This window comes from Oncorhynchus tshawytscha, linkage group LG04, assembly GCF_018296145.1.
Source record: "Oncorhynchus tshawytscha isolate Ot180627B linkage group LG04, Otsh_v2.0, whole genome shotgun sequence".
NCBI lineage: Eukaryota > Metazoa > Chordata > Actinopteri > Salmoniformes > Salmonidae > Oncorhynchus > Oncorhynchus tshawytscha.
In genome coordinates, this window is record NC_056432.1 from 52,325,165 (window position 1) to 52,348,328 (window position 23,164).

General features: G+C 45.4%; 1 protein-coding gene across 13 annotated transcripts in view; it reads left to right on the forward strand.

Moving 5' to 3' along the window:
- Window positions 1-22,150, forward strand: part of LOC112248971 (kinesin-like protein KIFC3) — a 67,942-nt gene extending 45,792 nt beyond the window's left edge. For 5 of the 13 annotated variants that reach the window (XM_024418463.2, XM_024418457.2, XM_042320858.1 and 2 more), the window contains exons 2-22: window positions 2,650-2,770; window positions 4,431-4,582; window positions 5,687-5,722; window positions 8,941-9,106; window positions 9,462-9,634; window positions 10,087-10,230; window positions 10,413-10,694; window positions 10,979-11,152; window positions 11,505-11,591; window positions 12,195-12,342; window positions 12,577-12,819; window positions 15,242-15,417; window positions 15,690-15,794; window positions 15,926-16,056; window positions 16,817-16,940; window positions 17,462-17,591; window positions 17,687-17,916; window positions 18,058-18,204; window positions 19,536-19,662; window positions 19,887-19,933; window positions 20,445-20,588. In XM_024418463.2, the coding sequence (XP_024274231.1) occupies window positions 2,689-2,770; window positions 4,431-4,582; window positions 5,687-5,722; window positions 8,941-9,106; window positions 9,462-9,634; window positions 10,087-10,230; window positions 10,413-10,694; window positions 10,979-11,152; window positions 11,505-11,591; window positions 12,195-12,342; window positions 12,577-12,819; window positions 15,242-15,417; window positions 15,690-15,794; window positions 15,926-16,056; window positions 16,817-16,940; window positions 17,462-17,591; window positions 17,687-17,916; window positions 18,058-18,204; window positions 19,536-19,662; window positions 19,887-19,933; window positions 20,445-20,453 (2,913 nt within the window). In that variant the 5' untranslated portion in view covers window positions 2,650-2,688 and the 3' untranslated portion in view covers window positions 20,454-20,588. Of the gene's footprint in view, window positions 1-2,649; window positions 2,771-2,909; window positions 3,149-4,430; window positions 4,583-5,686; window positions 5,723-8,940; window positions 9,107-9,461; window positions 9,635-10,086; window positions 10,231-10,412; window positions 10,695-10,978; window positions 11,153-11,504; window positions 11,592-12,194; window positions 12,343-12,576; window positions 12,820-15,241; window positions 15,418-15,689; window positions 15,795-15,925; window positions 16,057-16,816; window positions 16,941-17,461; window positions 17,592-17,686; window positions 17,917-18,057; window positions 18,205-19,535; window positions 19,669-19,886; window positions 19,934-20,444 lie in introns of those variants that run through there. The other 8 variants (XM_024418466.2, XM_024418459.2, XM_024418470.2 and 5 more) reach the window with 6 other exon arrangements.
- Window positions 22,151-23,164: the final 1,014 nt, after the last annotated feature.

Genomic DNA, 23,164 nt, shown 5'->3' on the forward strand with positions numbered 1-23,164 from the left:
TAGTGCCTTGTTGTAAAACTTGATGCATGTTCTGTACTTTACTATTTATATTTTTTGACAACGTTTACTTCACTACATTCCTTAGAAAATAATGTACCTTTTACTCCATTTTCCCTGACACCCAAAAGAACTTTGTTACATTTTGAATGCTTAGCAGAACAGGAAATGGTCCAATTCCCTGGTCATCCCTTCTGATCTGGCAGACTCACTAAACACAAATGCTTCATTTGTAAATGATGTCTGAGTGTTAGTGTGTTCCTGGTTTTCCTTTTTAAAAAAAATAGAAAAGTGTGCCGTCTAGTTTGCTTAATGTAAGGAATTTTAATACTTAAGTATAGTTTAGCAATTACGTTTACTTTTGATACTTAAGTATATTTAAAACCAAATACTTTTTCTGAAGTAGTATTTTACTGGGTGACTTTCACCTTTACTTGCCATTTTCTATTAAGTTATCTTTACTTTTACTCAAGTATGACAATTGGGTACTTTTTCCACCACTGAATGTTGTTGATCTGTCCTCAGTTTTTTGATCACAGCCATTAAACTCTAATTTTTAAAGTCACCATTGGCCTCATGGTGAAATCCCTGAGTGGTTTCCTTCCTCTCCGGCAACAGATTGGGAAGGACGCCTGTGTTTTTGTAGTGACTGGGTGAATTGATACACCATAGAAAGTGTAATTAATAACTTCACCATGCTCAAAGAGATATTCAATGAGTGTGGTTATATGCACACAATTAGATTGTCAGATAATATGATAGTATAAATAAAACGCGTACATGATGTGCAAGAACGATTTCCCTAATAATACTGTTTACATTGACACGTCAGAAATCAGGCTACCTGATGGCAGAAAATCGGCAATCAAAATGAAATTTCTACCACATCGAACATGTTCAATTTGGGAAGCATATTTGATTCGGAGTTCGGACCTACACATTTTATATGTGAAAACGACTTTTAAAACGCATACATTCAGTTGTTCTGAAGACACTTCAGTCACACTGAAGAGGGAGGCTCACTCGGCTGGCGCAAGCAGGTGCGCAGATCAAATACACTGCTGGAAAACCAAATAAGGTGTTTACATGTCCTAATAATTCGAAAGATTGCTCGGGTATTGTAATCGCCGTATGCTTGCTTCGATTTTGACCTCCCACCAATTTAAGATCAGCAGAGTAAGTTGTTTATATGAATATTGCATAATCTGCCTACTGCCATGCAGTTTAATATTGAATTATAGTGTGTATGTACACTTACTCAATGTCTGCTTTTAAGATTTTTACTCCTCTACCAATCGATTCCCTTCTTTGCAAGGCATTGGAAAACCTCCCTGGTCTTCGTGGTTGAATCTTTTTGAAATTCACTGCTTGACTGAGGGACCTTGCATGTGTGGGGTACAGAGATCAGGTAGTCATTCAAAAGTATTGCACACAGTGAGTTTGACTTGTTAGGAAAATCTTTACTAATTTGTAAAAAAAAAAAAACATCTAAAAACAATTCCACTTTGACTTTATGAAGTAGTGTGTGTGTAGGCTAGTGACAAAACAGTACATTTCATCAATTTTAAATTCAGGCTGTAACACAACAAATTTAAGGGGTCAAGGGGTGTGAATAATTTCTGAAGGCACTGAAGGTGATCTCTCTAGGAGCTGTTCCTTCAGTATTGTGGAATAATTCCCAATGTTAAGGTAAGATTTGCATGGAGAAAGCTGATCTGAGAGCAGTGCTGCATTTTTTTTCTTCTCTCAATCCTATCAGTATTGACACACTTTGTGAAAGTTCTCCCTACGTGGTGTTTTGGGAAACGTATGTGAGCTGTTTGGCCATTTTATAGGAACGATACATCGTTAAAAGACTACACGCGATGAAAAAAAAGCTTAAGTTCCATCGCTATCAGGAAACCGGTCCCTGGTCAGTATTCATGTGGCTGTAGTAAACCGGTAACTGGTTACCAGGGATGTTTTCACTAACCAAGCTGAAGCAAACAAAATGACATAGGGAGGGACCTACCTGAAATTGGCTAATAGTTGCAGAACGTTTTTTCTGTTTGGAGTAAATGGTGTCTGACTAATGAATACAAGCCAGTATTGGCTGTGAATGTGGTTATCACTCATGCAGGAATGTTGTCCATCTCTTTCTCATTTCTCCTGTTTCACCATGAACTCTGAAGGCTGTTCCCACCGCCCGCTGTGTAAACAGATGCACACACAAATGCTCTCTTTCTCCTATCTCCAATCACTCTCAAATACCGTACTGTCTGTCTTTTTTTCCTCTTTCAGACACTTTACTGCTGAACCTTCAATGAGCTTTATTGGCATGACAAGTTATCTTATATTGCCAAAGAAGAACCTGTTAACTCAATAATGGCAATGAAATTATAACAAAGGGAATATTGACCACAAGCTATCGCCCTTGACTCTCTCTCACGCTGTGTATGTAATCCCATGTGACGCTTGCAACACCGGGGTTGTGGGTTCGATTCCCACCGGGGATCAGTATGAAAAATGTATGCACTCACTAGTGTAAGTCGCTTTGGATAAGAGCGTCTGCTAAGTGACAAAAATAGAAGGATATATTTACATCTCACGCTGTCTCTTTCTCTCTCTCTCTCTCGCTCTTTTCTCTCTCTATCTCATTCTGTCTCTCTCTAGCCGGTCCAGAGACCCAGTGCTCTGCTCAGCCCTGCGGTCATGTTCGGAACAAGAAAGACCTGGGACCTTGGCCACGCCCCCTGTCTGCAGGAGCTCTGGAAGAAAGACGTCTCATTGGATGGTAAGTGGATTCTGTAGGCCCACCCCATTGGGCAGCAAGGAAGTCCCTCTGTGACACAGGGGTGGGACTAAACCAGTGTGGCTGCATTTTTGGGATGACAAAGAGAGGGAGGGAGGGAATGGGAGAGGTGTGTGTGCTGCCTGTCTGACAGGACTCTTAGTAAGAGGAGAGGAGTGTGTGACAGATTCCCATGAGCTGTGCCTCTCAGTGAAACTGGGAGGAACAGGAAATACTGGAGAAGAGAAGGAATTCTTGTGTCTGACTGGAGAGGGGAAAGGAGGAGTGTATGCCGGCTATCTGAGAAAGCGGTGAGGAGTGAGTGTGCCAGGCTTCTCTCTCTTTCTCTACCTCTCTCAGCTGAAGGAGTGCGTCTAGCAGGTACAGATCTTAAAGCTGATCCCCTTACAGCCACAGTTTAGGGGCCAGGAGTGCAAACACTGGCCCTATTGTATGTGTCCATGTGTGTGTCCAGCGGTCTGTGGGTGTGCGTTTCTCTGCGTTAATGCTCTTGCAGGACTGCTCAAGGTGACGATGGAGCCGCAGAACTGTGACTGTGCTAGTGCAGAAAAGAAAGCAAGAGAGTGACTGAAAGAAAGAGGCAGAGAGAAAGGGACAGTGTTGCTAGCCGAGGGCAGAAGGTAGAGAATGAGAGGATGGTAGCGTCAACGTGTCCCGTTGTATAATACTTAACAATGTGTGTCCTAATGGTGTGTGTGTGTGAGGTTGTGTGTATGTATCGTACGTTTGTCTGTACGTGTGTGACTCCGATGTTGGGACATAATCTGCTGTGTCATCAGTTACTGAATGCATGCTGTTTTTTTTCCCCCAGCCTTAGAGGTACGAGTAAACCTGTGTTAAACTGATTTGCGCAGCGTGTACACACAATGTATTTGTGGACTGTGTGGGGGATACTTTAAGCACTACTTTGCTGAATAAGTGTATTTTTCTTGGTGTGTGTTTGCCTTAGTCTGTGATCCATTGTATGTATAAGGCGCTTTGTTCAGTTAAATTACTCTTACGTGTGTATTAGGAAATAAACGTCTGTGTTTGAGTGTGTGTGTGTCAATACAGGTTCATATTGTAGGGTTGATTGTGTGTAGAATAGACCCAGTGCGGTAGTACAGTGATTGTCCTCAGGTTGATAAGACTGGGCCCCCATACGCACACACAAGCATACACACAGGTGAACAGGCCTGTATGGAGTTAATGTATCACCTGCTGGGGCCTGTGTTATCACACTGCTTATCTAGCTGTGCTCGTTTCCATGGTACTGTCTGTGCGAACCTTGGAAGGTCGGGGAGGGAAAATAGGGGAGAGAGGCCTAGAATCGCTCTTGGCTGAGGGGAGGGGAGAGGAGATGATAATGGTTAGTGGAGGGAGAGGGGGGAGAAAGCGGGCCATAGAAAATTACCTCTCACATGTAGAGAGAGGGATGAGAGATTGGGATAAGATGGAAAAGGGTAGAGGGACAAAGATGTATAGAGACTGTTTTCTGACTCAAGTGAATACAGGATCAGCTCTGCCACAGTGGATAAGAACATAATCAACCCATTAGGCTCAGGCTTGTTTGTTGCATGTTTGTGTACTGTGTTTAACTGTGAGTCCACAGTGTTTATGTTTGTGTTTCCAAACTTTGTTTGTCCATCCCGTGTGTCCGTAGCGAGCTCTGTGGACTTTTTGATGAGTGATGGTGAGGAGGACTGCTCCTTCCTGTCTCTACCCGCAGACGCTTTCCCACAACACACCGCTCTGACCACTACTGACCAATTAGAAACCAGCCAGCACAACCACGACCAACAGCTACTCATACAGGTGAGATGGTGTGCACACGCACACTAACTAGGTCAATGTGGCTAGCATATCATTCATTTTAGTGGGTCTTTTCCCAACATGGCACTTGTTTGTCCTGGTTTCACTGGCTAAACTGGTGGGGGGGGGTTCAGGTCAGTAAGAGCCCTGGGGAGTGAGACTCAGTCGATTTATCGATCAGGTTTTAATGGGCTTCTAACACACACCAGCCTAGCCTAATACACACACACACAGCCTAGCTGTCGTTATCCTGTTACTCTGTATGTACTCTGCAGAACAGAGAATCCTGTGTCTGCATAGTATCCCTCTTGTTTCATTTCATGTGTGTTTGGGATTGTGTTACTTTGTCTGCCTTTGGAAAAACACAGGGTAGAGCACACACTGTTACAACAACACACCTGTTGTCTGTTCTACATAGTATATTTCCATCAGAACGTTCCACAATGTTGTGCCCCACTGAACACAGCACAGAGGGGTCTACTACAAAGCAGGATCAATGAGTTAGCCAGCTAACTTGGATAAACAAACATAAGTACTGATTTTCTGGTTCATTAGGAAAGATAAACTAATATGTTTTTTGGCTGTTGGGTCAATCAGACATGCCTACTTCAAGCTTATTTTTCTGTACGATAAAAAGTTAACTCAGAATATTTAGCCAAGTTAGCTGGCTAAATCATTGATCTTGCTTTGTAGTAGATCCCTCAGGTGTGGGTATTCTGCACTGTTCTTCCCAACGCCTCATGACAGGCATCCTAATCTGCCCCTATGACAGTTGACAGCCCCAGTGCTGAGTCATAAAGCTCACATCAGCACCTCATAAAATGACATCGGTGCCTCATAGCGACAGGTCTTGCAGATTAAAGATGACTGTGCTGTCCGTTGCCTTTTGACGCATGGCTTTTAACTGGACACGCGCGGAACTTACGCAAAAAGCAGTCTCTCTTCAACAAATCATTGCATTTCTTCCATATTCCATTCATCATTGTGCTGTTCCTCCTTCACCTCATCGGCCATTTCGCTTTTGTCTTCCTCCACTCCTCTACACCTTTTATTGTTGTACATCTTCCCATCCCTCTCTCCTCTCCCACATCTCGCTTTCATCCACAGAAGGTCACCTGGTCCTGTTCCTGGACATCTGCCTATGTAATGTCCTCATTCGCTCTCTCTACAGTCTCTAGTTAGATCTGTCTCGCTCTCTGTCGCTCTTTCAGTCTCTGTGTGTCTCTGTTAGAGGTCGACCAATTATGATTTTTCAACACCGATACCGATTATTGGAGGACCAAAAAAGCCGATACCGATTAATTGGCCGATTTTAAAATAACATGTAAAAAAATATATATATATTTAAAAAAGGTTTATATGTATATAGATATTTAGACTCAAATAACATGAATGATGAATGTTGAAAACAAAAACTGTCATTTCTATATGCAGGAAATCCTATTTTAATAATGGGCATGGTAAGAATTGACTACCAAAGTGCGAGTCATAATTGCTATGACACCTAGCAAAACCTGAAAAGCGGTTCCTTCATTCATTTATTCCATAGGATATTTTTAGATTCACTTAACTTAAAATAAGGTCTGTGTTTCGTGTAGGCTTACACCACCTTGCCAATTTTATAACTGTGTAGATATCCATAGGACAAGGTAACTCTGATGAATATTGGCTAAATATAAGCAAAGATAATTTTTTTGTAGAGTGGATTTATGAAAATATTACCTTATCCTAGTGAGATTTACACGGGTGTCAAAACGCAGAGGCGGTTTAAGCCTGCACGAAACACAGTCCTTATTTAAAGTAGATCAAGACATTCTCTATGGAAGACATGAACAGTAAAATAATGAAGGAACCCCTTTCAAGTTCAGCCGCAAGTTATTACAGGAATTATAACGTGTTGACTATTTCTCTCTAAACCATATACCTTTGACTATTACGAGCCTGCTGCTGCCTACCACCCCTCAGTCAGACTGCTCTATCAAATATCAAATCATAGACTTAACTATAATAAACACACAGAAATACGAGCCTTAGGTCAAATCCGGAAACTTATCACCTCGAAAACAAAACGTTTATTCCGTTCTGTATTTTATCTAAAGGGTGGCATCCATGAGTCTAAATATTCCTGTTATATTGCACAACCTTCAATGTTATGTCATAATTGCGTAACATTCTGGCAAATTAGTTTGCAAAGAGCCAGGTGGCCCAAACGGTTACCCTGACTCTGCGTGCAATGAACACAAGAGGTGACACAATTTCACCTGGTTAATATTGCCTGCTAACCTGGATTTCTTTTAGCTAAATATGCAGGTTTAAAAATATATACTTGTGTTTTGATTTTAAGAAAGGCATTGATGTTTATGGTTAAGTACACATTGGTGCAACGATAGTCATTGATAGTTTTTTTATAAAATAAGTTTAATGCTAGCTAGCAATTTACCTTGGCTTACTGCATTCGCGTAACAGGCAGGCTCCTCGTGGAGTGCAATGTAATCAGGTGGTTAGAGCTTTGGACTAGTTAACTGAAAGGTTGTAAGATTGGACCCCCGAGCTGACAAGGTAAAAATCTGTCGTTCTGTCCCTGAACGAGGCAGAACGTTCCTAGGCTGTCATTGAAAATAAGAATGTGTTTTTAACTGACTTGCCTAGTTAATTAAATAAAGGTTTAACAAAACAAAATCGGCAAAATCGGCGCCCAAAAATACCTATTTCCGATTGTTATGAAAACTTGAAATTGGCCCTAATTAATTGGCCATTCCGATTAATCGGTCGACCTCTAGTCTCTGTATGTAGTAGTTTCTTAAGTCTGATTTGTATGGCTGTAGGTGGTAGAATAGCAGTTTAATCTCTGCATCCGAGTCTAGTTGTATAGACCAGTGGTTTTCAAACCTCTTCTCTGGCACCCCATGCAGTTCCATGTATTTGATCTATTCCAGAACTAGTACACCTGATTGTAATCTTCAATTAATCATCAAACCCTTGATTAGGTGAATTACACCCGTCATTTTATTAGGTACACCCATCTAGTACCGTGTCGGACCAACCTTTGCCTCCCAGAACAGCCTGAATTCTTCAGGGCATGGATTCTACAAGGTGTCAAATGTTCTACAGGGATGGCATCACACAGCTGCTGCAGATTGGACAGAGGTAGTCATGCTGTGAACGTCCCATGCCATCTCATCCCAAAGATACTATATTGGGTTTGGTCAGCAACAATGTTCAAATTGTGGCGTTCAATTGTTGCACAATTGGTATCAAGGGACCTAACGTGTGCCAGGAAGACATTCATCACACCAGTACACCACTGCCACCAGGCAGGATGGGTCCATGGACTCGTGCTGCCTACGCCAAATCTTGAATCTGCCATCAGCATGACACAACAGGAACTGGGATTCGTTGTACCAGGCTCTGTTTTTCCGCTACTCAATTGTCCAGTGTTGGTGATCACATGCCCACTGGAGCCGGTTCTTGTTTTTAGTGGATAGTCGTGGAACCCGGTGTGGTCGTCTGCTGCAATAGCCCATCCGTGACAAGGATTGACGAGTCGTGTGTTCCCGAGATGCCGTTCTGCACACCACAGTTGTACTGCACAGTTATTTGTCTGTCTGTGGGCCCGTCTGTTAGCTTGCACGATTCTTGCCATGGTCCTCCGACTTCTCTCATCAACGAGCTGTTTTCACCCACATGACTGCCGCTGACTGGATGTTTTTCGACTGCCGTTTTTTTCTGAGATACTGGATCCGGCGAGCCTGGGACCGATAATCATACCACACTCAGTCGCTTAGGTCACTTGTTTTTCCCATTCTAATGTTCAATCGAGCAGTAACTGGAGGCCTGTCTTGTTGCTTTATATAGCAAGTCACAGCCACGTGACTCACTGTCTGTGGGAGCGATCCATTTTCGTAAACTGGGTGGTGTACTTAATAAACTGGCAGGTGAGTGCAGTTCAGGGCTATATAAAAAAAATTGAAATATCTTGGGGTCCCAGAGGAGATGTTTGAACCACTGGTGTAGGGGTATATCCATTTGAATTCAATCACTATTTGACAGCACCCCTTTTGATTTGAATGAAATCTACTGTTGTAGAAGTGCTCAGAAAGTGACTTTTTGGACCTGAACGCCAAAACATTCAAGAGATAAAGGTGCTCATAGTTGACCTATTTTGCATACCCCACCATACCATGAGACATCCATGTCTTCATCACTGGAAAATAAGATAACCGGTTGAGATTTAGTGAACGTGGATGTAGTTATAAACTGACCAATCCTCCTTGACACATCCTTGTTCCCTTGGAAATGTGACGTCATTAATGACCTGTCTAGCTTCTAACCTGTGACCTTTGCCGTGTGCATGTGTCCAGACACTGCAGGAGAAAGTGTGCGAGTTCCAGGCGCGTCTGCGACGCGAGGAAGCTTCCCGGTGTCTGCAGCTGCAGAGACTGCAGCAGAGTCACGAACAAGGTCCGCAGGAGAAGACTAACGTCATACACACTCTACAAGAGGAGCTGCACACAGCCCTGCCCAACGGTGAGAGAGGAACGGGGAGATGGATGGAGGGAGGAAGAAAGAGGGAGGGAGAACCGTAATAGAGTATTTAGGAAGGAGAACTGCAGATGTAAAAACAGGACTGTGAGTCGTGACTGATACGTCAGTAATTACTGTGAAGTGAATGACTCCGAATGGGTTGTGTCTTGTCAGGACGGTGTTCACAATGCTGACACAAACCAGCCTGTCAGCAAGAAGAGAGCTGTGTGTCACGGCTGTGACCGACTGTCAACACGCATTATCCAATACTGTGGGGCTGGATGGCGTGTGTGTCTGTTTTTAAATTCTGTGGGTGCGTGTATATAATGTGTTATCACTGTCTGTGTGTGTGTTGCAGGTGTTCGGGCAGTGCAGAGGCTGGGTGAGCCACAGGAGCAGCATCAGCAGCACAGCAACCGTCTCATTCAGGAAGGAGAGCAGCTCATCGCAGCGCTGCGCACACAGGTGGGGGAGCTGGAGGAGAAGCTACTAGACCAGAACCAGGAGGTGGAGAGACTGCGCTCGGAGCTGGTGAGTAGAATAGAGAGAGGGAAATGGGAGGAGAGACTGGTGAGGAGGAAACTAAAGGGAGAATGAGGGCAGATCCCAGCTGGCCTACATTCTTGGGAAGCTTGGGAAAGACAAGCTCAAGATAACTGGCACCTTTACTTTCAGGTGTAAGATTGCACCGTGACACACTTCTGCTTCACAGGCATTCTAAGGTGTTGCATGTGAGTGTGTGTAAGAGGGGGAGGTGAGGGAGAGGGGGCAATTGCAATGTTATGTACGTGAATGTGTTCTTTTGTTTCACTGTCTCCTGATGTTTGTGTCCGGGGGGCAGATAATGAACAATAGTCAGAGGGAAAAGTGCTTGTGCATTGCTGTGTGAATGTGTGTTAATTCCTTCCTGTGTATATTGATATCTCTCTGTGGTGCCTTTGTGAGTGTGATACTGACATGTGCCTGTTCCTTCTGTCCTGTAGGGGGCGACCGACCTGGAGAAGCACCTGGAGCTGCTGGTGGTCGAGAACGAGCGGCTGAAGCAGGAGCTGAAGGCATGCAAGACCTCACTGCTCCAGGAGCCTCCTCCACCGGCCTGCACAACCACTGACTGCCCCCACAGCCAGGTATGGGTGTGGCTTGGGCAAATCAAGTGAGGGTAGAGGCTGTAAAAAACATATTTTTTTTAATGTGTCTATTATAGCTCTGTGTGTGTAGGATACGGAAGCCCTGTTTGGAAAGGCATCTCGTTAGAAGAGCGAGAAGAGGCTGTGTTATAAGCATGTGTGGTGTATTATGTGTTATATAGGATGCGGAGGCCCTGCGTGAAGCGGTGTCTCGCTGGGAGAGCCAGGCCAGACCGAGGCAGAAGAGGCTGGCTGAATTGGAGCAGCAGGTCCTGGAGAAGGCCAGCAGGGTGGAGACGCTCAGCCGACAGCTGGAGGAGTCCAAGCGCCACGCGGGGGAGATGCAGAGGCAACTGGAGGAGTCGAAGTGTCAGCAGGGGGAGGTGGAGCAGCAGCTGAGTGTGCGGCTCAGAGATTGTGAGGAGGAGCTGGCCAGACAGGCCACCCGGCCCCATCAGGTCAAGGTGAGGAATCGGAAAAACTGTCGTATTTCAAAAACAACCCCTATGTTACTTAATGGTCCCTCATAGATCTTAAATGATAGGATGGGTACGTTATATGTTGGTAGCTTACCACCTATCCAATGTTTTTGAGTTCTGTGAATGACTGGGATGTTACGAGAGCATTTGCTGCTGAATTGTGTTCCCTGAGGATCTTACGATATCAATCTCGCTCTCCTGCTCCCCACCTTCCTCTCTCTCTTCTCCTACCCTATCTATCTCGCTCTCTCTATTCTCTCTCCGTCCAGTATGTGACTGAGATAGTGGAGGTGGAGTCGTCAGACTCTCAGCAGGCCGTAGCCGAGGCCCAGGCCAAGAGCGTCGCCCTGCAGGAGCAGCTATCACTGCAGAGACAGCTGCTCCGAGAGCTGGAGACACAGTTGCACGATTCCCAGAGGACCAGCACCCAGCTCCGAGCTCAGGTACACACATAAGGAGATGCACATGTACACAGACGCGCACACACACAACCATCTAACAACACACACATACTACTGTCACACACGCATAACCCTCTGTGCCCCTTCCTAATCCCATTGGCTCCTTAACCAGTTGGTCTTTGTTATTTCTGAAGTTTTCCTCGTTCCTCCCCCTGGTACCAGCATTGGTACAATCCAACTCACCCCCCTTGTAGTAGATTGTGGCGGTACGGTCCTTCACAAAAACACCCTTCCCTCCCAGTAGAGGTGAATGGTTCAACCCTCGCCCAATCCCCTCCCCTGTAGTGGCATGGGCCGTGTTAACCCCTCTCTCTTCGCTTACGTTTGGTTCCAGCTGCGTGCGGACCGTGGCCGTATCTGCGGCCTGCTCTCCAAGGCCGTCGGAAGGGGCAATGGCGCGGTCATTTGCAGGTTGTCTAAGGTTGGCCCCCTTTGATAGGCACATTAGGCCCCTCATAGTGCTTCCTGTTTTCTCACTACATCACTTCCTGTGTCTCAGGTAACCTGCTCCCCAAACTATGCCCATCTGTGTGGTTTCAACCCCTACCAAAAACCTGTGTGCTGTAATGACATGCATAAACTGTACCCTGAATCTCTGAGGGTCCTCCAGTCTTGTATTGGGGGTGCAGTGTGTGGTTTTGGATTAGCTTTTAGCTGTAATGATGGTTCACAACCCATTGTGAACCCATTAATATATCCTGTAGCTGAGAAGAAGCAAACCCGATAGTTTTGCTGGGAGCTAACTTTTAATTACCTCCATGGGTTAGTTATAGGCTTCAGATCTTAACAAAGATGTTAAGGGGCATTTGAAGCCTTTAGTTCAAATGCCCTGGTAGCTATTAGATCTGAGTTCCAGTGCTGTGTTAGCTTTTATGCTAGATTTTTAGCTCTTAACTCCAGGTAGACCACCAAACACGCTCCAGTCCCCACCTAGACCAGTATGGTGTGCTGGTACTGTCCCAAGACCTACTCCAATCCCCATGTCCAACCCTCTCTAACCTCTCTCTCTTTGTCAACCCTGTAGATCCTGGTGTACGAGGGGGAGATGGAGCGGGCCCAGGGCCAGTTAGAGGCTGAAATGCAGAACCTGGAGGAGGAGAAGAACAGGGTGATAGAGGAGGCCTTCATCAGGGCCGAAAGCGAGATGAAGGCCGTGCATGAGAACCTGGCAGGTAAGCTGAAAGTTTAGGACTTTTATGTTTATGTACTTTTTGCATTTGCGCGTATGCACATTGTTGTCTCGGGCAGTATTCATTAGGGCACACTGTGAAACATTTTTCACTTCAGGTTTTATTCAATTTTGCTGTCCTTCCTAATGAATATTACCCAGGAATGTTTGTGTGCTCTGTTTTTTGTCATTATTCACTGATGTAACAAAATGCGTGCGTGTCCCTCCCTGTCCCCAGGGGTGCGTATGAACCTTTTGACCCTGCAGCCAGCCCTGCGTACTCTCACCTGTGACTACAACTGTCTGAAGAGACAGGTTCAGGACTTCCCCTTCATGCTGGAGAAGGCCATCACCGAGGCCAAGCAGGAGATCTGCCAGGTGATAGGCGAGGTGAGCAGTGCCAACCAAGAGCTGCTGAGGAAGTACAAGAGAGAGATGAACCTGAGGAAGAAGTGTCACAACGAGTTGGTGCGCATCAAAGGTACCGTGCATTCTGAGAGGTGTGTGTGTGTGTGTGTGTGTGTGTGATATCAGCCGTTAATACTAGCTAGTGTATAGTGTGTACATCCAGTAGATTCGCTAGTTTTGCTAGCACAGACTGAAATGTGTTCCGAGATTCATCCAATGGCGTTGAGGTGTATACCATCTCAGTCATCGGCTTTATCAGTAAGTGCATTGACGCTCCCTACAGTGACCGTACGTACATATCCCAACCAGAAGCCATGGATTACAGGCAACATCCACATCGAGCTAAAGGCTAGAGCTGCCGCTTTCAATTAACAGGACACCAATCCGGACACTTATTAGAAATCCCGCTACGCTCTCAGACGAACCATCAAATAGGCAAAGCGTCAATACAGGATGAAGATTGAATCCTACTACATCGGTTGTGAGGCTCCTCGGATATGGCAAGGCTTGAAGACTGCGGACTACAAAGGGAAACCCAGCCACGAGCTGCCCAGTGACGCGAGCCTACCAGATGAGCTAAATGCCTTTTTATGCTCGCTTCAAGGAAAGTAACACTGAAGCATACATGAGAGCACCAGCTGTTCTGGACGACTGTGATCACGCTCTCCGTAGCCGATGTGAGCAAGACCTTTAAACAGGTCAACATTCACAAAGCTGCTGGGCCAGACGGATTACCATGACGGGTACTCCGAGCATGCGCTGACCAACTGACAAGTGTGTTCACTGACATTTTCAACCTTTTCTTGACTGAGTCTGTAATACCTACATGTTTCAAGCAAACCACCATAGTCCCTGTGCCAAAGAACACTAAGGTAACCTGCCTAAATGGCTACTGACCCGTAGCACTCACATCTGTAGCCATGAAGTGCTTTGAAAGGCTGGTCATGGCTCACATCAACACCATTATCCCAGAAACCCTAGACCCACACCAATTTGCGCATACCGCCCCAACAGATCCACAGATGATGCAATCTCTATTGCACTCCACACTGCCCTTTCCCACCTGGACAAAAGGTACACCTATGTGAGAATGCTATTCATTGACTACAGTTCAGCGTTCATCACAATAGTGCCCTCAAAGCTCATCACTGTGCTAAGGACCCTGGGACTAAACACCTCCCTCTGCAACTGGATCCTGGAATTCCTAACGGGCCTCCCCCAGGTGGTAAAGGTAGGTAACAACACATCCGCCACACTGATCCTCAACACGGGGGTCACTCAGGTGCATGCTCAGTCCCCTCCTGTACTCCCTGTTCGCTCATGACTGCGCGGCCAGGCATGACTCCATCACCATCATTAAGTTTGCCGATGACACAACAGTGGTAGGCCTGATCACTGACAACGACGATACAGCCTATAGGGAGGAGGTCAGAGACCTGGCCATGTGATGCAAGGACAACAACCTCTCCCTCAATGTGATCAAGACAAAGGAGATGATTGTGGACTACAGGAAAAGGAGCACCGAGCACGCCTCCATTCTCATCGACGGGGCTGTAGTGGAGCAGTCGAGAGCTTCAAGTTCCTTGGCATCCACATCACCAACAAACTAACATGGTCCAAGCACACCAAGACAGTCGTGAAGAGAACATGACAAAACCTATTCCCCCTCAGGAGACTGAAAAGATGTGACATGGGTACTCAGATCCTCAAAGGGTTCTACAGCTGCACCATCGAGAGCATCCTGACCGGTTGCATCACTGCCTGGCATGGCAACTGCTCGGCATCTGACCGTAAGGCTCTACAGAAGGTAGTGGGTAGGCCCACTACATAACTGGGGCCAAGCTTCCTGCCAACCAGGACCTATATACTCTAGGCAGTGTCAGAGGAAAGACCAAAAAATTGTTAGACTCCCATCACCCAAGTCATAGACTGTTCTCTCTACCGCACGGCAAGCGGTACTGGAGCACCAAGTCTCGGACCAAAAGGCTTAACAGCTTCTACCCCCAAGCCATAAGACTGCTGAACAATTAATCAAATGGCCACCCAAACTATTTACATTGACACCCCCACCCATTTGATTTTACACTGGTGCTACTCACTGTTTATTATCTATGCATAGGCAGTTTACCTCTACCTACATGTACAAATTACCTCGACTAACCCCAGACTGTACCCCAGCACATTGACTCTGTACCGGTACCCCCTGTATATAGTCTCGTTATTGTTATTTTAGTGTTACTTTAAAAAAAAAAAAGTACTTTAGTTTATTTGGTAGAAAATGTCTTAACTCTTCTTGATCTGCACTGTTGGTTAAGGGCTTGTAAGTAAGCATTTCACAGTAAGGTTGTATTCGGTGCATGTGACAAAGCTTGATTTGATTCCACAGGTGCATCTGAGTATATAACAGATCAATTCTGTTCAAAAGCAGTGGATCTTTTAATGTGTTGTCCCTAAACAGTATTGTAATGCCTCTCTCCTCTGCCTTCACTTCCCAGGTAACATCAGGGTGTTCTGTCGGGTGCGGCCAGTGTGCCGGGGGGAGCATGATTCTGCCGAAAACATGGTCAGCTTTGACCCAGACGACGATGCCCTTCTCTATCTTTCCAACAAGGTCAAACTGATGACCTTTGAACTGGACAAGGTGTTCCACCCTCAGGCCACACAGGAAGAGGTCAGTAAAACATCATGATTTGGAGTACATCTCAATAGTCTGAAGTGGCTTCCTTGCCTTCGTCTTTACTCATCTGAAAACGTAACCACAGGTAAAAGCAACATAAGACATTTCTCATCAGCACAGATGAAGGAAATGACATGAGAGGAAGCCCCTTTTTTTAAGTTGAGATGTACTAAAAGGATGTTGCTGTCTCTATATATTCTAATGGTTTACTGTCACCAATCACAACGCCTGTCATCCTAACGGTCCCTCTCTGATTGGCTAACCAGGTGTTCCAGGAGGTCCAGTCCCTGGTGACGTCTTGTATTGATGGCTTTAACGTGTGCATCTTCGCCTACGGACAGACGGGCTCAGGAAAGACCTACACCATGGAGGTATTCACTGCTAATACACACACACTTACTTTCACTCTCTCTCCTTCTCTCTCATACCACAAGAGATAAATGAAGAGATGTGTTGTAGTGGTTGTTAATAGCAAATGTCTTGTCTGTCCTTTTTTCTTTAGGGTGTGGCCAAGGACCCGGGCATTAACCAAAGGGCTCTCAGACTGCTGTTCTCTGAGGTGACTGAGAAAGCGCCCGACTGGGACTTCAAGATCACTGTTAGCATGGTGGAGATCTACAACGAGACCCTACGGTGAGAGGACACACACGCGCACACATCAGTATAAGGTCAGACAGGGTGAGTAGGTTTGGATTTGAGTGCAGGTGCGGCCTTGCCTCAAAAGGTTACCCAATGACAGAGGGGAAGCAAAGGGGTCACGTAGTTACAATACGTACCTTTATGAGAAGGCTTTTTTTTTGTTGATCAAGGCTGATACGTTATTTCATTGTGATTTAGACCTAAGCTGTCTTTGACACAGTTCCTGTGTGCATCTGTGTAAGCAATTTGAGTGCATGGGGCCAGCAGTTATATAAGAGTGGATTATATTTAACGTCCTCGGTTCATCTGTTGAACACGAGCTCCTCTCCACCCTCCCTCTATTCCCTTCCTCCCTCTTTTTCTCCCTCTATCTCCTTCCTCCGTCTATCTCACCATCTCTCTGTTTTGTCATCTCTGAACATCTGTGTGTCCTTTCTGCCAAAGCGTGACAGCAGAACTCGCCACGAGAAGAGAATTGGAGGGGTGGAATGTCACAACACATGAGAGAAGCCGTTTTGGCCCCACTTAGTTGGAGAGTTGGCTACAGATTATCTTGATGGATACATAGCTCAAATTAACAAAAATGATCTATCTAGTTATCCATCTATCTCTCTGTCTGCCGAATGTTGTTGGGGGATATCATAGGAAATGACACCATACACCTAAAGTAGTGCCGTATGGGTATCATTTTAAGACCGTCCTTTTTATTTGAGTGGGAACCATCTTTGTGACCATGTGTTGCTGTTTCCTGTAGGAACCTTTTGGGGGACATCCAGGGTGAGAAGCTGGACATCAAGATGAACCCGGACGGTAGCGGTCAGCTCTATGTGCCAGGCCTCACGGAGTTCACTGTCCAGAGCCCTGAGGACATCAACAGGGTGAGGCCACCATTCTACTACTGCCACTTATACTATGCCTGCCACAGGACGTTGGGTTAGTGAGGTAGCTTTGTGCTCTGATCTGCAATCAATGAATCACATTTTGTTTATATGGTGTTACTTACCAATCACAAAGTGCCAAATGGTATTCCTTAACGAAACCCTAAAACAATACATTTCCTTCAGTACTGTTTTCCAATTAAATAGAGGTTTAGAGTAAGATGAACTTGGGCGTTGTTTACAATCATGTGTCAGTTAATAAGATGGCTCCCACGGTTCTTCAGGCCTGAGACCGAGCTCTTGTTTTCTCATCCTGAAATGTCTGTGAGAGCTCTTGTGTTCCCTGAACAAGTGGAATGTGCCAAAGCCTGGATTTGTCTCTAGTCTACAGATTAGTTTGTGTGTTAATGATTGAAATCTGGTCCTGTGTGTGTTCTGCCATGTGCCTGTGCGGATGAAGGAGCAGTTATTCACTTCCAATGACCTTTGACCCTTTGACCTGGCCTGTGCCCTCTGTGTAGGTGTTTGAGCTGGGTCACATGAACAGGGCCACAGCCTGCACCAATCTGAACGAACACAGCTCCCGCTCTCATGCCCTCCTCATCATCACCGTAGCAGGCGTCAACTCCTCCACCGGGCACCGCACGCAAGGTACACACACAATTCCTGTACCGGACAAGGTACACAGGCAGGCAGACAGACACACACACTAATTTGGGATTTTATCTCTGTACACCCTCTACTAGGTAAGCTGAACCTGGTTGACCTGGCTGGCTCAGAGCGGATTGCTAAATCTGGGGCAGAGGGCAGCCGTCTGCGAGAGGCCCAGTGCATCAACAAGTCCCTGTCGGCCCTTGGTGATGTCATCAATGCGCTACGGAGCCGACACTCCCACGTGCCCTTCAGGAACTCCCGGCTCACCTACCTGCTGTCTGACTCACTGAGTGGGGACAGCAAGACCCTGATGATGGTGCAGGTGAGAGAGGGGTAGAGGAGGGAGAGGGGTGGGTGGTAAGGGGTTTCAAATTAAATTGGATATTAGCCTATGATAAAATGATCAATGCTTGAAGCCATCAATGTTGGACTTCAGGCTAATATCAGAAGGTATTTTCTCTAGGTGTCTCCCCTGGTCAGTAACATGAGTGAGTCGGTGTGCTCTCTGAAGTTTGCCCAGCGGGTACGGACCATCGAGCTGGGCAATGCCACCAGGAGACAGTGGGAGAATTCCTCCACCTCCTCCTCGCCCACCCACGACAGCGTGGAGGTAACCTACACACACACACACACGCACCCTGGAGAGAGTGAGGGACGCACTCACACATGAAATCTCACACACGTGCTAGGTCAGCCCAGGCCTTACGTCAAACCTTCCCCAGATCACTGAGCCAAATCTGGGGCATCAGCTTTCATTCTGTCCCTCTGCCCTTAATGATCCAGGTCGGGAAACCCACTGTCTTGCAAAGAAGATCTAGTAGGCTCAGGATGTTTGAAAAGGTTATCTCCAAAACCCTCTGGATAGTTTGATTTTATTTGATCAAGTCATGACACCCACCATCTGATTGTTCTGAAATTGTTTCTGTTAGAAACAGATAAGAGTAGCATTTCTGCAACATTATTTTGTTGAAATATCAATTGAAATCTGAAAAATGAAGGTAACTGATTGCACCCAAATTGGCCGTATACATCTTTAGGATTCTTATAATATTCATTAAATATAGTACCTAACATCCGATTTAGACCAAACTCTTTTTCTAACAATGAGTATGAGGAATCCAAAGAAATGGCCAAAAGCCACCCAACGCCCAATCCCAACCCAACAATGAGTATACAGTATCAAGTATATTTAAGTTTTTAGGTTTATGTCCCATTCTACATCTTCATATTACCAGGTTCTAACCACTAAATGGTGCAGAGATTTTACACATTCAGGAAAGGTGATGAAAATGGTCTCTATTATGGACCATTCCTGATGACCCCTTAGTTATGATTAGTTATGCACTTTGTTAATTTAGGAGATCATTTCAACAGATTGCCATTCAAACACACTGCTTTCATCAGATGAAAACTCCCCGAGTTAATGCCAGACAGAGCCTGCACTCAAATGCATAATAGATGCATCCAGTCTGGGTTCGAGAAGTGTTTACACCTGAATAGAGCGTTTCAGCAAGCCATGACACCCACCATCTCAGATTGTTCTGACACCATCTAGTGGTCAGAACATGGTAATGTCAGGTGTCAGCATAATTTTATTTTCATTAAAATGTCACCAGAACTGAGCTTCAGTCCTTCTACATACAAATGATCCCAGGGAGTACCCCGAACCCACTAAGCAAGGGGACTGGAACTGGTCAAGCTCACATGTAAATGATCCTCTTTCCCTAAAAGCATCATAGTCATGACTTTCTGACATGAAATGGGAGGTTAACTTGGCCCCAGACAATCAATCTAAGATCGACTTAAGTTTCAGTCTGATGAGGGCGAAACCGAAGCACAGAAACAATCGTAATCCAGTTAGACAGACAGGATCCTTAGCTGAATGTGGATCTTGAACTTTGGTATTGATATTTCTATAATTGAACTTTGACATTTCTGCAGCTGGACTCTCCCCCGGTGACTCCCGTGCCCCTCCCCATCTCTCGGGCCAGCAGTGCCGGCTCCACCCTCTCTGCCTCCTCCAAAACCCCCACCACACGACGGAGGTCTCAGTCCCAGCTCTCTACAGGTAAATGTGTGTATACATACATACATACATACATACATACATACATGCCTCTCTTGAAATGTCCTATGTCACCAAGAACTCTGGGACCCATCGATATACAACACTAACATGTACACACACCACCTTATGCCATCATTATTGGGATGATACAAAATAAACAAAGTGAACTCTGAATCCGTTCACTCCTGTGTCCTGATCCTCTGGTCTGATTGGTTGGTTTGCAGACAGGCTGTTAGGCAGAGCCATCCCATTGGTGGGGGACGGTGGGCAGGTAGGTGGGGTTTATGCTGATTGGTCGCTTGGCATGAAAAGTAAATGCTCAGCATGGCATGGTGCCCAGTGCCCAGTGCCCACCCATGTCACCTGGTTAATGCCCACCTATCTAACACACCCCACCTCTAACCCCAGGAAACTGTTTGTGTGACTCTTGCCCCTCTGTCTATGTGAGAGACTGCAAGCTTTGTTTCTCTATCTGCAGATCCATGTGTGTGTGGGTGAAGGTGTCCGTACACGTCTGTGACTCTGACTTCTGGCTGTCTGTGACTGACGGTCTGTCTGGCTGTCTGAATGCAATTCTTATCTATGTGATCTGTATATTGTATGATGTGAGGGTGTTTATATGTTTTTGTCTATATGGATTTGGTGTGTGGAATCTGTGGATACATCCTCTTCCTTTCCCCCATCTGTGCTGCTCTCTGGCTGGGTTGTAGTGAGCCGTTATTAACACAGGGACACCACTCCCCACTATTCAGTTTCCTAAACCTATTACTCTGCCCCTACAGGACGACTGAAACTGTCTGTCTGAAGGCTCCAATGGATTCAGAATGAAACCGGACCCTGATCCAGTCAGCCATTGGGCCATCTGAACAGGAGGGTGTTAACCAGCACCTTGACCCACCAATAGAAAGTCTCTGCTTTGGGAACAACCTATCCACTATCAGCCCTGTCTCCTTCTGCTGATCTCACTCAGCCAATGGGTGAGAGCAACTGGACTAGGCAAATTATCAGATCTGACCGATTGAAAGGTGACATTTTAATTTGAAGAGCAGAGGGGTAAAGAGGGGGATATGAACTTTGACCCTCATGGATGGCCGCCTCATGCTGCGTACCGAGACTCAGTCCCAATGCTCTAAAATGGCCTCCAGTTCTCAATTTCTTCATTACCACTGATAGCTGAAAGGAATCGATAGGTGTTCATTTTAGCCAGGACTGTTGTACAGCCCCCCCATATCTTAACTACGTGCCCTCGTCTATACCCCTGAAGGAACACAACACACCAGACTTCCACACCTGACTAGGGGCCAAATGGGAGGAGCACCTGAGAGTAACACAGGCCCGTGTCCTAAAAACAACTCTCTCATAAAGAAACCCTTTACCCCTCACAGCCCAGAACAACTCCACCCCACCTTTCACTCCTACCCCTTTGACTCTTAAACTGAGCTGTGATCTATTCTCCCATTGGCCAATGGATTTCCTCAAAATAATGCCACACCCACACCCCTAGTGCTAACTAGTCCCATCATCCACTAACAGTATAGCCCTTCTAATCACAGTATTTCTGGGTAAAAATGCACTTTAAACAAGGCTGTTACCTTCTTGATGTGTTTTATAACAATGCTCCAGTTACGGATTATGATAATATGCATAATGTGTGTTTTGAGATGGTTTTTAATCCCTTAAATCTCCTTTGGTTGTTTTTTTTGTTTTTTTTACAAGGATTCCATCCTGGTCTCCTTCTACACTTTCTCCCCCTCATGCAATCAGGGTACTCCACAGATATGTTACTGTGGAGTACCCTGAGTACCCAATAAGACGCAAGCAATAGAGATGTGAGTGCAGAGAGAGGTTAACTTCCTGTGTAGCCGTTTGTGTTTTAGATTTCTCCAGGGCAATACAGAGCTGCCTCAGCACTGCATGGAAACGTTCATGTTGTCGTGTTTCTTGTACCGAGCGAATAAAGCTAGACCGACTCAAACTCCCTGACAGACAGGAAATGCCATTCCTGTTATTGGATGCTGCCGGTTGGAGTTGCCCAGAGGCACATTTCTAGGATCAGATTATTCAATAGGGACACAACACAAAACTGACCCTAGATCTGCATCCAGGACAGCCTTATCCTACTCCCTATGGCTGACCACAAGCAGCAAATGACAACGGATCGCCTCACGGAGCAGACAAATATGTAGCTACAGAAATTGCTGCCCCTGCTGGAGTGATTAAGCTTGTGAACTGTTTTTCAAAATGCATCCAGTGTAAATAGGAATGCTTAATACATTTTGATCAGCTGATCGATCAATACATATCGGCTGTGCTTCTTCAATGTTAAACCAATGTTCCCTTCATGTCCAAGGAACATTGAGGACACGCTGCATCATGTTGGTTGTCGATGGGTATCTTTGCTTGCTTTTGTCTTTGTTGTAGCTGCCGTAGGTTTCTACAGTCTTGTTTTTGTACACCCTTTTTAATAAACACTCGATACCAAATGGAACTCAACAGTCTTCTTATGCTGTTTCTATAGAGCTCTGAGAGCACAGGACTCTAACAGATGTTTGTTGAAATATATAACCACTAGAAAGCTGCATATCTTTCATCGCCATGTTGTACTACACCTACTCAGAGACAATGCTCTTTGACCAACTGGTTCAGGATGGTTGCAGCCATAGCGTTGCATAGAGCAGGAGTTCCTGAACTTTTCCACTAGGGCCCCTCCCCCTTCCAGCATTGGGGAACATCCCAAGCAGTCACCATGTCTATGGGCACAAGCACTTCACAACCCTCTTGTTGGCTTTGAGAATTTTGCAGGTTTAAAGCTTCTTTCGTGCATTGCTACATAGTCATGGGGTGCAAAGAAAATGTTGGTTTTAAAGTGTATTGTCTTGCAATTCTATACATTTTGCCATGTCTGTGTATTCATGACAAAATTACAACAATCTATGGGCTTAAAAACCTAAATAAAGTTACTTTAGAGCTATTCAGAAATGTCAGCTAAAGTATGTGGCAGGTAACCCAGCAACTGAAAGGTCACTGGTTCGAGTTCCCCAGCAAGAATTAATTGCCCTGGAGAAATGTCTGCAATGACTAACATGGGAAGTGCGTCATTCCTCTTCAATTTTGAAATTGCACCTTGTGCATTCTACTATTACATCTTTCAAGAGGAAGTTTAAAGCTGGACAGTTCTCGCAGAATCTTCTTTGTATGGAGTCCAATTTGGTTAACAAAAAGATGTAATGGCTTATTTGATCAAATAGTTGTTTCATACTGAGATTGTTACAGGTGTACTGATAAGGACATGTGACATTTCTCTTAATACTAACCTGGAAACCGTTGTTCACATGCATCTGATCTTGCCTCTTTCCGGATAAAAATGGAGATGGCCATGTGCTCAAAATTGCAACTGATTCTACAAGAAACCTTAAACATGGCCTTGTCCTTATAATTTTGGATATCTGTAGCACCTTCCCAACCAGAACAGTGCTGCTCTCTGTTGGAGTGGAATTACACA